This window comes from Erythrolamprus reginae (assembly GCF_031021105.1).
Source record: "Erythrolamprus reginae isolate rEryReg1 chromosome 13 unlocalized genomic scaffold, rEryReg1.hap1 SUPER_13_unloc_16, whole genome shotgun sequence".
NCBI classification, from domain to species: Eukaryota; Metazoa; Chordata; class Lepidosauria; order Squamata; family Dipsadidae; genus Erythrolamprus; species Erythrolamprus reginae.
In genome coordinates this window covers 32,703-45,793 of record NW_027248443.1, presented here as the reverse complement: position 1 = coordinate 45,793, position 13,091 = coordinate 32,703, and the positions used below count along the sequence as shown (strand labels likewise).

Genomic DNA, 13,091 nt, shown 5'->3' with positions numbered 1-13,091 from the left:
TCTCTCTTCATCTCCCTCTCTCCCTCCTTATCTCTCCTTCTATCCCCCTCTCCCACACTCTCTTCATCTCTCCCTCTCTCTCTTCATATCTCTCCCCCTCCCTCTTTCTCTTCCTCTCTCTTCCCCCCTCTCTCTCTTTCTCTACAAAAGCTAAGAGGGGTTTTTTTTTTTTTTTGAAATCCTAATGGATCAACAGAGGATTTGACAACTGGTCAACAAAACAAAGCAATACACAACACCACTAACCAGTGCAGTTAGATCCTTGGTGCAGGTATTTCTCAAAGAAAATAAAGAAGGCCAGATGGTAATAATTTTAAAAAATTAGAGATGTTAACTATCTGGAGGCCGACACTAAAAAAGTGGCAGGTGTCCATTGTGGCGAGGGGCAGCCTCACACTTTAAAACGCTGTTGTTTCTTCCTCCCACTGTCAATTCTTCGCACAATGCACAAATTTTGTTGACACATGTCTGTGCAAAAGCTAAGGTGTTTTTTTTTGCTTTTTTGTGGTTTTTGCTGTTGTTTTTTTCAAAGCCTAACGTGGCAACAGAGAATTTGACAACTGGTCAACAAAACAAAGCAATACAAACCACCACTAACCAGTGCTGTTAGATCTTTGGTGCAGGTATTTCTCAAAGAAAATGAAAAAAGCCAGATGGTAATAATAATTCTAAAAAATTAGAGATGTTAATTATCTGGAGGCCAACACTATAAAAGTGCCAGGTGTCCATTGTGGCGAGGGGCAGCCTCACACTTTAAAACACTGTTGTTTCATCCTCCCACTGGCAATTCTTCGCACACTGCACAAATTTCATTTACATACAAAAACTAAGGGGATTGGGGGGCTTTTTTTGTTTTTTGTTTTTGGGGGAGGTTTTTTGGTTTGTTTTTTTGTTTTGTTTTTAAATCGTAACATGTCAACAGAGAGTTTGACAACTGGTCAACAAAACAAAAGAAAACAAAACACCACTAACCAGTGCTGCTAGATCTTTGGTGCAGGTATTTCTCAAAGAAAATAAAAAAGGCCAGATGATAATAATAATAATTTTAAAAAATTATCTGGAGGCTTCTCCAAAGGCCAACCTTTAGCCATCTGAAGATCCTCTCGCTCTGGATTCCTGCAAGAAACGCCCGCGACAGCTCATTTCACTCCCTTGCACACGTGTGAGTTGAGTCTTGGCACGATACGAAATCCACATCCACACTCCAAGAGGAAAGGAAAAAACCTTTCCCAAAGCCGCTACTCCACAGCACCAGAAAAAGCCTTTTGCTGGTCAGTGGAAGATAAGGCAGAAACGGTGGACAGGGGGGAAATTCAACGCAGCCACGGGCTGTGGAATCCTTAGACCTTGAGAAAAATACGTATTTTTCTGTTTATGGTTTTTTGTTTTGTTTCCAAAAAAAAAGAGAGGCTAAAACTCCTCCCAGTGAAACCGAACCTATTAAAACATGAGCACCCATTTCTGCCAACGCATCCCATTTGCTCATAAACCCGTGGGAGCTTGTTGTTAAGACGTCACCCAACGTCACGTTGGCCAACAGCCAAGGTTACGCAACTAGGGGCTTCGTTGTTGTCAAACACACACACATACTTAAGATAGAAAGGCCCCAGGGTGCTTTTGTGTGTGTGCGGGAGCGCAACCTGGCGTCAGGGGGAGGGGGATTAGAAGATGCCTTTGGTGATCTTCCAGCCCCTCTTTTTCATCCTGGGAAGCGTGAAGCTGGAGTCTTGCTTCATGGCGGTCACCCGGCTGGGGACGCGCTTCTTGAGGATGAACTTGCAAGTGCCCTTTGGTTTCATGGCGTAGAAAACGTTGGCACTGTTGGGGATGACGAACACTAGGGGGAAGAGGGAGAAAGAAAAAAAAATGATTCCCTACTCCACATCGCTAACCCTAGCCCCAGCAGCAATAGCATTAGCATTTATAGAAACCTAGAAGATTGACGACGGCAGGAAAAGACCTCCTGGTCCATCTAGTCTGCCCTGATACGACTTCCTGTATTTTATCTTAGGATGGATCTATGTTTATCTCAGGCATGTTTCAATTCAGTGACTGTGGATTTACCAACCACGTCTGCTTATTTATTTTATTATTTATTATTTATTAATCAGATTTGTATGTCGCCCCTCTCCGCAGACTCGGGGCGGCTCACAGCAGCAATAATACAATGTAAACAAATCTAATATTTAAGTTAATTTAAAACCCCAATTTAGAAACCAATCATACATACTAACATACCATGCATAAATTTTATAAGCCTAGGGGGAGGGAAAGTCTCAATTCCCCCATGCCTGACAACAGAGGTGGGTTTTAAGGAGCTTATGAAAGGCAAGGAGGGTGGGGGCAACTCTGATATCTGGGGGGAGTTGGAAGTTTGTTCCAATGATCTACTACTCTTTCAGTGAAATAATATTTTCTCATGTTGCTTTCCCCAACTAACTTCAGATTGTGCCCCCTTGTTCTTGTGTTCACTTTCCTATTAAAAACACTTCCCTCCTGAACTTTATTTAACCCTTTAATATATTTAAATGTTTCGATCATGTCCCCCCTTTCCCTTCTGTCCTCCAGACTATACAGATGGAGTTCATGAAGTCTTTCCTGATAAGTTTTATGCTTAAGATCTTCCCACCATTTTTGTAGCCCGTCTTTGGACCCGTTCAATTTGATCCATATCTTTTTGTAGGTAAGACCTCCAAACTGGACACACAATTAATCTACACAGTAAATAAATGGCGCTAAAACAAAATCGGAGAATCCAATACGCAACTTTCAGTACCTTTCTCCTTTGAGATGATCTGGGAGAGTTCATAATTCTCTGGCTGATCTTCATCCAGGTTGTGTTTGTCCATAGCTTTACGAATCACCGCTGGGGCTTTTTCCTGGTTGCTCACCTGGAAGAGAGGTATTTAAAAGAGGCCCAGAGTGAAGCAAAGTTCCCTTCATTCCACCGTTAAGGCGGTTGCTATGCTCTCTAGTTGTTGCGCTGATGATGTTACCCAGTTGGGTCGCAAAACGTCTGCAAGGAAACCACCAAGCTCAGAGAGCACCAAGGACCCCCCCAGTCCTCCTCCTCCTCCTCCTCCTCCCAATCTCACTCCCTCTAGCACTGATGTTGTTCCGTAGTTGGGCCATGAAACATCTGGAAGAGAACCAGTAAGCTCAGAGCTTCTGTGAATCTTAACAAAGTCCCATTCCCTTCTAACACTGATGAAATTACCTAGTTGGGTCATGAAAGGCCCCCACACTTTAACTCCGAGCACAAATATTATCCTGAGAACAGCAAAAGGCCGTGTCTTTGTGGATGTGCAAAAAAGACACAGTTCTCACTAGGTGGGGTTCCACACCGATGCTCATTAGGTTCAAGTCTCATCTACAGACAGAGACGAGATTATTATCCCAACCTTCTCGCCTCCAGCAAAGCTTTGGGGCACCTAATGTTGTGGTTGGCTCGCAGGCCCTCTTGAGCCTGATAAACTGGGGCCACTTGGACACGGTCTTGTTCCTTTTGGAACCTTTGTGTTTGAGTTTTAATTCGGGGCTAGTTACCGGTTGGCAACGGCGCACGACAGAAGACCTACCAAAATACTTTTGTACACGTTTCCATTATCCGTCGCCAATTTGACTCGGATGATACAACAATCGCTGGACTGCTGCTTGAACAAAGGCAACGAGAAGGTTTTGCCGGCAATGGTCGAGACGAACGTTTGTTGTGTAACGTCTAACATCGCCGGCTGGGAGGATTCGTTGCTTGAACTTGAGCCGAGACCCGATGTATCCACGGAGGAGGGTGAGGGAGATTCCCCATCCTAGAGAAACGGAAAGACGACGTTGACTATCCAATCAATGAGATCTGCCTATCTTATCCTTTGTCCTCGCTGGAAGACATCTTTGGGGTGCTTACAACAACAGGGACCCCACCGTGGTCCAAAGGAAGACGTTGAGAAGGTGGCCTTCTTTCTTTCTTTTTTTTATTATTTTTTTATTAGTTTTTCTTAAAATAGACGAACACACATACAAATATTAAACATAAAGTGGGGGTACATTTCCCCCGCTTGTCTTGAAAGTATAAATTCAAATACAGAAAAAGAATACATAATTAAATATATATTGAGTATTAAAAGTCTAGTATGTTTGGGTGAGAATTTCCCAAATTTTTACTAATATATGTATATAAACCAAAATTCTTAATATGTTACTTATACATAAACTAATATACCATAATCATCATAATCATCATAATCATCAAACAGTATGTTTAAACTAATATTAACATTATTGTTGCCTAGGTAAAAACAAATACAAGGAATTAGCTAAAAATAAATTTATATATCTTTTTTTTTTTAATCTATCCATTTATAGACATTGTTCCATGTTTCATAGAATTTAGTATCTTCTTGATCATTTAGACGTCTTGTCATCATGTCCATTTCAGCGCAATCTAATATTTTTGCTATGACTTCTTCTTCCTTGGGGATTTCTTCCCCCTTCCAATTTTGCGCATATATAATTCTAGCCGCAGTTAATATGTGTATAATTAAATATAAAATTTCTTTCTTATAGGTCTGATTAGTAATTCCTAATAGGTAGAATTCCGGAGTGTTTTCTATATCCTGCTTTACTGTTTCTTTTATTATTTTCTCTATCATCTTCCAGTATATTTTAGCTTTACCACATGTCCACCATTGATGGTAGTAGGTTCCTATTTCTTTCTTACATTTCCAACACAATGGAGATGTTTTGGGAAACATTTTTGCTATCCTGTTTGGTGGGAGATGCCACCTATAAAACATTTTAATTTGATTTTCTTTTAATGAGACTGATTTAGTCATTTTCCAATTATTAATCCAAACTTTTTCCCATGTATCTATGTCTATTTCCTTGTCAATGTTTCTGCACCATCTTATCATATTGTCTTTTAAGGTCAATTCTATGTTTTTGTGCGCAATGAGGAATTTATATATTTTACCTATTGTTTTTGTTTGGTTGATAGTAATTAAATTGCTTAGCAAGTTTTTACTTTTATTAAAAATATAGAGAGTTTTATCCTTCTGATATCTAGATCGAATTTGGGCATAGTGCCACCAATCTATTGTTATCCCTTCTTCTTGTAATTTTAATCCTGGATTTTAACTTCATCTGGTCATTTAATAATTCTTTATATCTATAAGATTTTTTCTTGTCTTTTATAGACTTCGGATGTGTTATTGCTTCTAAGGGGGCAAGCCATTCTGGAATGTTTAAAAAGTGATTTTTCCTTATATCTTTCCAGACCTCTAATAGATACTTCCTTAATGTGTGTCTTTTAAAATATGAGTGGTTTTTCTCCTTGTCATACCATATAAATGCGTGCCATCCAAGCATAAGATCATGTCCTTCTAGGTTTAATATTCTTTTGTTTTCTAGAGTTATCCAATCTCTAATCCATGTTAAGGCGGCCGCCTGATAATATAGTTTCCAGTTTGGAAGACCAGAATCCTCCTCTTTCTTTGATATCTTCTAGACAATTTATTTTTATCCTTGCTTTTTTCCCTTGCCATATGAATTTTTTAACTATATTTGTTAAAGTTTTAAAAAAAGATTCCCCCTGGATTTATTGGGATTACCTGGAAGAGAAATAAAACCTTGGGTAAAATATTCATCTTAATTGTTGCAACTCTTCCTAGAAATGATATTTTCAAGTTATTCCATGTTGCTAAGTCATTTTTTAATTTCTGTTAGTAATTTTATGTAATTATCATTTTTTAATGTTATTGTTTTGGCTGTTAGACATATTCCTAAGTATTTTACTTTTTTAACAATCTTTATTCCAGAAATACATTCTAATTTGGTTTCTTGTGTTTTGCTCATATTTTTAGTTAGAAAATGTGTTTTACTTTTATTTATCTTTAAACCTGCTACCTTGCCATATTGTTCTATAACTTGCAGTAGTGTAGGGACTGTTGTTATCGGTTCTTCAATTATAAACGTTAAGTCATCTGCAAAAAGCTTGAACTTTATAAGTTTCATCTCCTACCGTTAGACCTTTTATTTTAGAGTCTGTTCTTATTTTAATTAATAGAGTCTCCAGAACCATAATAAATAACAATGGTGATATAGGGCAACCTTGACGAACTCCCCTATTTATCTCAAGTATTGGTAATTGATTATTATTCAATATTATATTTGTTGTTTGTTTTTGAATAGATCGTATCTATTAAGTTAACAAATTTTGGGCCAAATCTCATTTTGTTTAGTTGCATTTTTATAAATATCCAATTGACGTTGTCAAAGGCCTTTTGGGCATCTAAGAACATTAGAGATGCTGTCTTACCTGGATGTTGTTCATAGTATTCTAGTGTATTTATGACTGTTCTGAGGTTGTTTTTAATTTGTCTACCTGGTAAAAACCCGTTGTGGTCTTGGTGTATTATTCCATTTACAGTGGAACCCCGACATACGAGCAGCTCTACTTACGAGCTACTCGAGATACGAGCTGCGAGATTAGAGAAATTTTTTGCTCGACCTCACGAGCTCACATTCGAGATACGAGCCGAGAAGACCCGGGGCTGGCTTGCTTTGCTTCCGAGCGGAAAAGCCGTGCGTGTGTTTTAAAACATCGGAGCCGGCATGGGGAGGCTTTTAATCAGCCCCCGAGCCCCCAACCCGGACTCGGGGGTTGATTGAGAGCCTCCCCATGCCGGCTCCGATGTTTTTAAAACACACGCGCGGCTTTTCTGCTGCCTCCTGGCGAACTTCCCCGCTTTAGGAGGCAGCGGAAAAGCCGCGCGTGTGTTTTAAAACATCGGAGCCGGCATGGGGAGGCTCTCAATCAACCCCCGAGTCCGGGTTGGGGGCTCAGGGGCTGATTAAAAGCCTCCCCATGCCGGCTCCGATGTTTTAAAACACACGCGCGGCTTTTCTGCTGCCTCCTGGCGAACTTCCCCGCTTTAGGAGGCAGCGGAAAAGCCGCGCGTGTGTTTTAAAACATCGGAGCCGGCATGGGGAGGCTTTTAATCAGCCCCTGAGCCCCCAACCTGGACTCGGGGGTTGATTGAGAGCCTCCCCATGCCCGCTCCGATGTTTTAAAACACACGCGCGGCTTTTCTGCTGCCTCCTGGCGAACTTCCCCGCTTTAGGAGGCAGCGGAAAAGCCGCGCGTGTGTTTTAAAACATCGGAGCCGGCATGGGGAGGCTCTCAATCAACCCCCGAGTCCGGGTTGGGGGCTCAGGGGCTGATTAAAAGCCTCCCCATGCCGGCTCCGATGTTTTAAAACACACGCGCGGCTTTTCTGCTGCCTCCTGGCGAACTTCCCCGCTTTAGGAGGCAGCGGAAAAGCCGCGCCTGTGTTTTAAAACATCGGAGCCGGCATGGGGAGGCTTTTAATCAGCCCCTGAGCCCCCAACCCGGACTCGGGGGTTGATTGAGAGCCTCCCCATGCCGGCTCCGATGTTTTAAAACACACGCGCGGCTTTTCTGCTGCCTCCTGGCGAACTTCCCAAAGGAGACCAGGAAAGGAAATGGTTATTCTGAAGGACAAAATATACTTATATTCTTCTTATGAGTCGAATAGTTGTACTGGTGAAGAAAGGTTGTAAATCCAGATGTCAAAGAGTAAAATTCTATTTAGTTCAATTTCAGAAGCAAAGGCAAAGTCAAATTAAGAGTTTTCGTTTATTTGAAATGGAGTCAGTTTATTTTCCAAATCCAAGACAAATGTAGACAGACAAATCTTAAAATGGAGTCAGGTTAAGTGTCGTGCACCGAGGCAGATGTTAGGAAGATCTCAGCAAATAATCCAGAAACGATCAGCAAGTAATCCAAATACGATTATCCAGAAGTAAATAATCCAAGGGAAAGGCTGAATAAACTCTTTTTGGTTTAATATTTCAGTTTCTTTTATTTTCCATTTATTTTCAAGTTATTGTGTTATTTCGTTATTGTATAAGAAAAAGAAACGGCAAAATGAGAAAAAAGGCAGCAAGAATGTGTTCCTCCGCTGTCAAAGTTAAAGCCCAGAACACAATGTTTTTGACGGTCTAAAAAGTATAAATTCCAATCTTCATTGCAGATTACTTTTAGCAATTCAAATTTTTTCTATAGTCATATCAAATTTAAATTATTTTGTTAATCCATTGAAAGAAAAAATATTTTTTAAGTTCCAAAGTTCAAGTTCAAGATGGAAAAAACGAAAGTGAAAAAATTAGATTCGGCTGTTATTTGCGGATGAATACAAATTGTCCAAAAACTTTCACCTTCGCCTTGTTAAAAAAAAAACTTTCACTTGAAACTTTTACTGTGATCGAATCTTCTGTTTTTACAGATGGAACAAAAAGAAAAATTTTACCTTAGGTTTTCTTGTCTGCTGTATTCCTTTTCAGTCAAATAGATTGTGATAGTTTCACTTTCTAAAACTTTCTCTTGCTTCCCGCTGGGTTTGGAGAGAATGCACTGGCTGAATCCTCCTAAGGAAGGAGGATCGGTTCTCCCTTCTCCGAAGCTGCGGGGCGAACCGCTGTCTCTGGAGCTTCAGCGACGGCTCCTCGGACAGAGGGGAGCCCCCTGTTCTGGGATCGGGCCATCCGGGCCCGATCCAATCGCAATTGGCGACCTTCGGAGGGGTAGAAGGAGTCTCAGGGCAGAGCGCTGCCGGGGAGACTCCGCTGCGATCTCTTCCAGACCGGAAGTCAAAGACACCGGTGTTTTCAAGAGTTGTCAAGAATCGCCCAACATTCTCCAACATTAATATACACCGATGAAAATGGTCAATTACTAATTGTGCAAATAACCCTACAAAATAAAAGAACAATAAATATAATATCAATATATGCACCATCTGTTAGACAATCTTCCAATTTACACAAAAAAATATTAGAATTAGATTTAAACAATTTTGTGATAATTGGAGACTTCAACGCAATAGTTGATGTAAATAAGGATTATAAAGGTAACTCCAAGTGCCGTACCCGTAACATCATTCCCTCTACTTTTAAACAAATAATTTATGAATATGCCTTAAAAGACATTTGGAGATACTTTTACCCTAAATCTATACAATATACCTTTTTCTCTCCCCCCCATCGAACCTGCTCACGTATTGACATGGCTTGGTCTAATATAGAAATAATAAATCAAATAATTGATGTTCAAATACTCAATGCAACTTGGGCAGACCACAATCCCCTCCTACTCACAATAAAAGACAACACTTACAATATTCCGCATAGATGGTCAATGTACTCAACAGTGATAAACCAAAAACAATTTCAACATAAAATACAGAATGATATCCCCCCTTTCATTCAAATTAACTTTAATGGCGAGATACCCAACGAAATAGCGTGGGACGCCACTAAAGCATATATACGCGGTGTGTACATCTCATATACAGCAAACAAAAACAAAGAAAAATATGCACAACTTCAAAAACTAAACATCTCTCTCCAAGAAGCAGAAAAGCTACTCTGCAATGATCCTAAAAATAACATAACCCTATTAGAAATAAATACGATCAAACATCAAATAAACTTAATAACACAACAACATATCGCCCAAAAGGTTAAAAATGCGAAACAAACATATTTTGAAGCGGCTAACAAACCAGGACGTTGGCTTTCTCTCAAATTAGCTCATCAAAAATCCGATAGAAACATAGATACTTTAGTTGATCCTTTTGGACAACTGAAAATGACCAATTCTGAAAAAAAACAAATTATTCAAAACTTTTATCAACAACTCTACCAAGTCTCAAATTTGGATGCCGATTTAATATCAAAATATTTACAAACAAATGAACAAACAACTATGATAACAGATGACCAAAGAACTCTTCTAAACAAACCAATTTCTATTTCGGATATTGAGGCTGCAATAAACAAACAAAAAAACAATAAAACCCCAGGACCAGACGGAATCCCATCTGAATTTTATAAATTTCATATGGATATAATGGCTCCCATACTCTTAGACATCTATAACAATGCGCTTTCACATGCAAAACTGCCCGCGTCCTGGTTTGAATCCTATATAACCCTTATCCCTAAAGACATTGAAAACAGACACCATTTGGAGAATTATAGACCGATTGCATTACTTAACACTGACTATAAAATATTTGCATCAATAATTGCGGACAGACTAAAAAATATATTAAATAAAATTATTCATTCTGACCAAAACGGATTCCTTCCGGGAAGAAATATTTCCACAAACACAAGAACTATATTAAATGCCTTGGAATACTATGACAAAAACTATGATAAAGCAGCTGCATTAATATTTATGGATCTCAAAAAAGCTTTTGATAGTCTTCAATGGCATTATCTTATAAATCAAATTAAATTCATGAATTTCGGCTCCAAATTTTTCAATCTAATCAAAACTATTTACTCTACTCAATCGGTCAAAATTCTTTTTAACAATGATATTACTAACACAATCACTATAACTAAGGGTGTACGCCAAGGATGTCCTCTGTCCCCACTTATTTTTATTCTGGCCATCGAGACCTTTCTCAAGACTATAAGAAACAACTCACAAATTCACGGTATTATGATTAAAAAAGAACATTACAAACTGCAGGCCTTTGCGGATGACATTGTATTCATCCTACAAGATCCAATTCGAACAGCACCCATTCTATTTGACGAAATTTATAAATTTGGTGAAATATCTGGCCTACAAATCAACAAAAATAAAACACAAATTTTGACAAAAAATATGATACCAAAAGACATACTTACCTTGGAAGAATTAATTAAAATAAAGACCACAAAAAAAATTAAATATTTAGGAATTTGGATGACTTCGAATTATGCTACGATCAAAAAAGACAACTATGAACGATTAGTTAAAGAAATACAACAAGATCTTAACAGATGGTCAAAATTAAACTTATCTATTATGGGAAAAATAGCTGCCATAAAATCAAACATTCTTCCAAGGTTTCTTTACCTATTTCAGGTTGCTCCAACAAATTTGAATAAAACTTTTTTTAATATTCTTCACAAACAAATAAAGAAGTTTATTTGGACCAAGAAGAAGGCCAGAATAAAATTGAAAAACCTTCAAGACCTTAGATCCAGGGGTGGACTTGGACTTCCAGATTTTTACATGTATTATCAAGCTACCATTTTAACCATGATTAAAAATTGGATTACGTTCCAAAACACAAGACTTTTAACTCTGGAAGGATTTGATCTTCTTGCTGGGTGGCATACTTTCTTGACAGCAGACTACCACAAAATACCCAAATACTTTAAAAATCATTATTTACGTAAAACACTAATAACAATCTGGTTTACTATAAAAAAAAATTACTACATCTCAATACCAAAATGGATATCCCCCAATGAAATACTAACTTTTCCCAATCTTTTCTCGTACTCTAAAACTCTGAGATACCAACAACTACTTGATGAATCAGACGCTCTTATTTCTAAACAACAATTGAACAATCAAGGAATTAATATAGACTGGTTAACATATTTACAAATTAAACTAAAATATGAACAACACAAAAAGCAATTTGGATTTCAAAATAATAATGTATTAGACACGATTCTTTTCGGCCCTTCTACAAAAATGATTTCAAAATTGTACAACTACTTACTAATTCAAGAAAATCCCGAAGAGCAAGTGAAATGTTGTATGATAGCTTGGGCTCAGAATTTTGGATATACGATTAACTTAATTGAGTGGGAGAAAACATGGACATCAAACTATAAAATGACAACTGCAATGTCCTATAAGGAGAACCAAATTAAAATGTTTTATCGTTGGCATTTGCCCCCAGCAAGAATATCCAAAATGTTTCCCAACTTCTCACCGACCTGCTGGAAGTGCAAGATCAAACCTGGAACCTACTACCACACATGGTGGACATGCCCAATTGCACAAAAATACTGGACAACAATTCAATCCCTAATCGACCAAGTCATGTCAATCAAATTACCACTCAAACCTGAGCTCTATCTTTTGGGGATATTCAGACAAAATCTTACTAAGACACAAAAATACCTTATACTACAAATAATAACTGCTGCCAGAATATCATATGCCTCTCTTTGGAAATCCGACCAAGTACCCTCTTTCTTTACAATAATTACGAAAATTAATGAATGTGCTGAAATGTCCCAAATAGCAATGGAAGCACAAAACAAAAAAGACTCAGAATATTACGAAGCATGGGAAAGTTGGCATAAATGGGTTTCTCAGAAAAAATACAAAAAATTCTTATTGTAAAGTTTATACATTACCATACCCAAAACTACCTTCAACACTTAAATTAATATTAAAATAAATTAGAAAAGAAACACCAAAAACTAATCAAATTTGCAACAAGAAAATATATCAAATCTCTTTTTATCTGTTTTCTAACTAACTTAACACACATTACAAATATACTGACTACTTTCAAAATAATCAATTTTTATACACACCCATCATATCACCCATGTACTCCCCACTCCACAATTAAACAAAAGTCGTCCATAAAAACGTCTGCATTAAATGCAGACTCTTCTCTCTCTCTTTCTTTTCTTTTTTTATATTCCTTTTTTCTTTTCTTTTCTTCCTTTCTCTTTTTCTTTATTCCACCTCTTTACAACTAAAACTTTAATGTCAATATATGTATACTAAGGAATACTATATTCGAGTTACTTCCAAATATAAATATCAAGATTAAGAAAATAAGAGTTATTACGTTTCTTCTAAAACACTTGTGTACTATAACTCACTTGTATTACAATTCTATTATAATATGTTTTGTTTTTGAATTCTCCCCCCCCTACCCTATCCTACCCCCAACCTTTCATTCTGTCCCCCCTCCCCCCAATCCCCCTCCCTGTTTTTAATTATTCTTGTAAATAAATAAAGTATTTTTCAAAAAAAAAAAATTTAAAAAAAAAAAAAAAAGAATCGCCCCAGGAATACACAGCATGCTGCAAAACTCAGTTTTCCTTCTTTTCAGACCCGAACGGCTGGAGAGAGCCCATTCTTTTCAAAATTAATGGACAAGATTTAACTCTCTCCCTCTCTCTCTCTCTCTTTCCTCTCTCTCTTCCTCTCTTTTTCTCTTTCCTCTCTCTCTTCCTCTCTCTCTCTTTCTCTTTCC

General features: G+C 37.9%; 1 protein-coding gene across 1 annotated transcript; it reads right to left on the bottom strand.

Moving 5' to 3' along the window:
• Nucleotides 1-903: 903 nt before the first annotated feature.
• LOC139155150 (ral guanine nucleotide dissociation stimulator-like) lies at nucleotides 904-3,754 on the bottom strand. The gene is made up of 3 exons (XM_070730233.1): nucleotides 3,579-3,754; nucleotides 2,777-2,891; nucleotides 904-1,837 (listed from the first exon to the last, which is right to left on the bottom strand). Exons 1-3 carry the CDS (start codon nucleotides 3,723-3,725, stop codon nucleotides 1,662-1,664), a joined length of 438 nt encoding a protein of 145 aa, XP_070586334.1. The 5' UTR covers nucleotides 3,726-3,754; the 3' UTR covers nucleotides 904-1,661.
• Nucleotides 3,755-13,091: the final 9,337 nt, after the last annotated feature.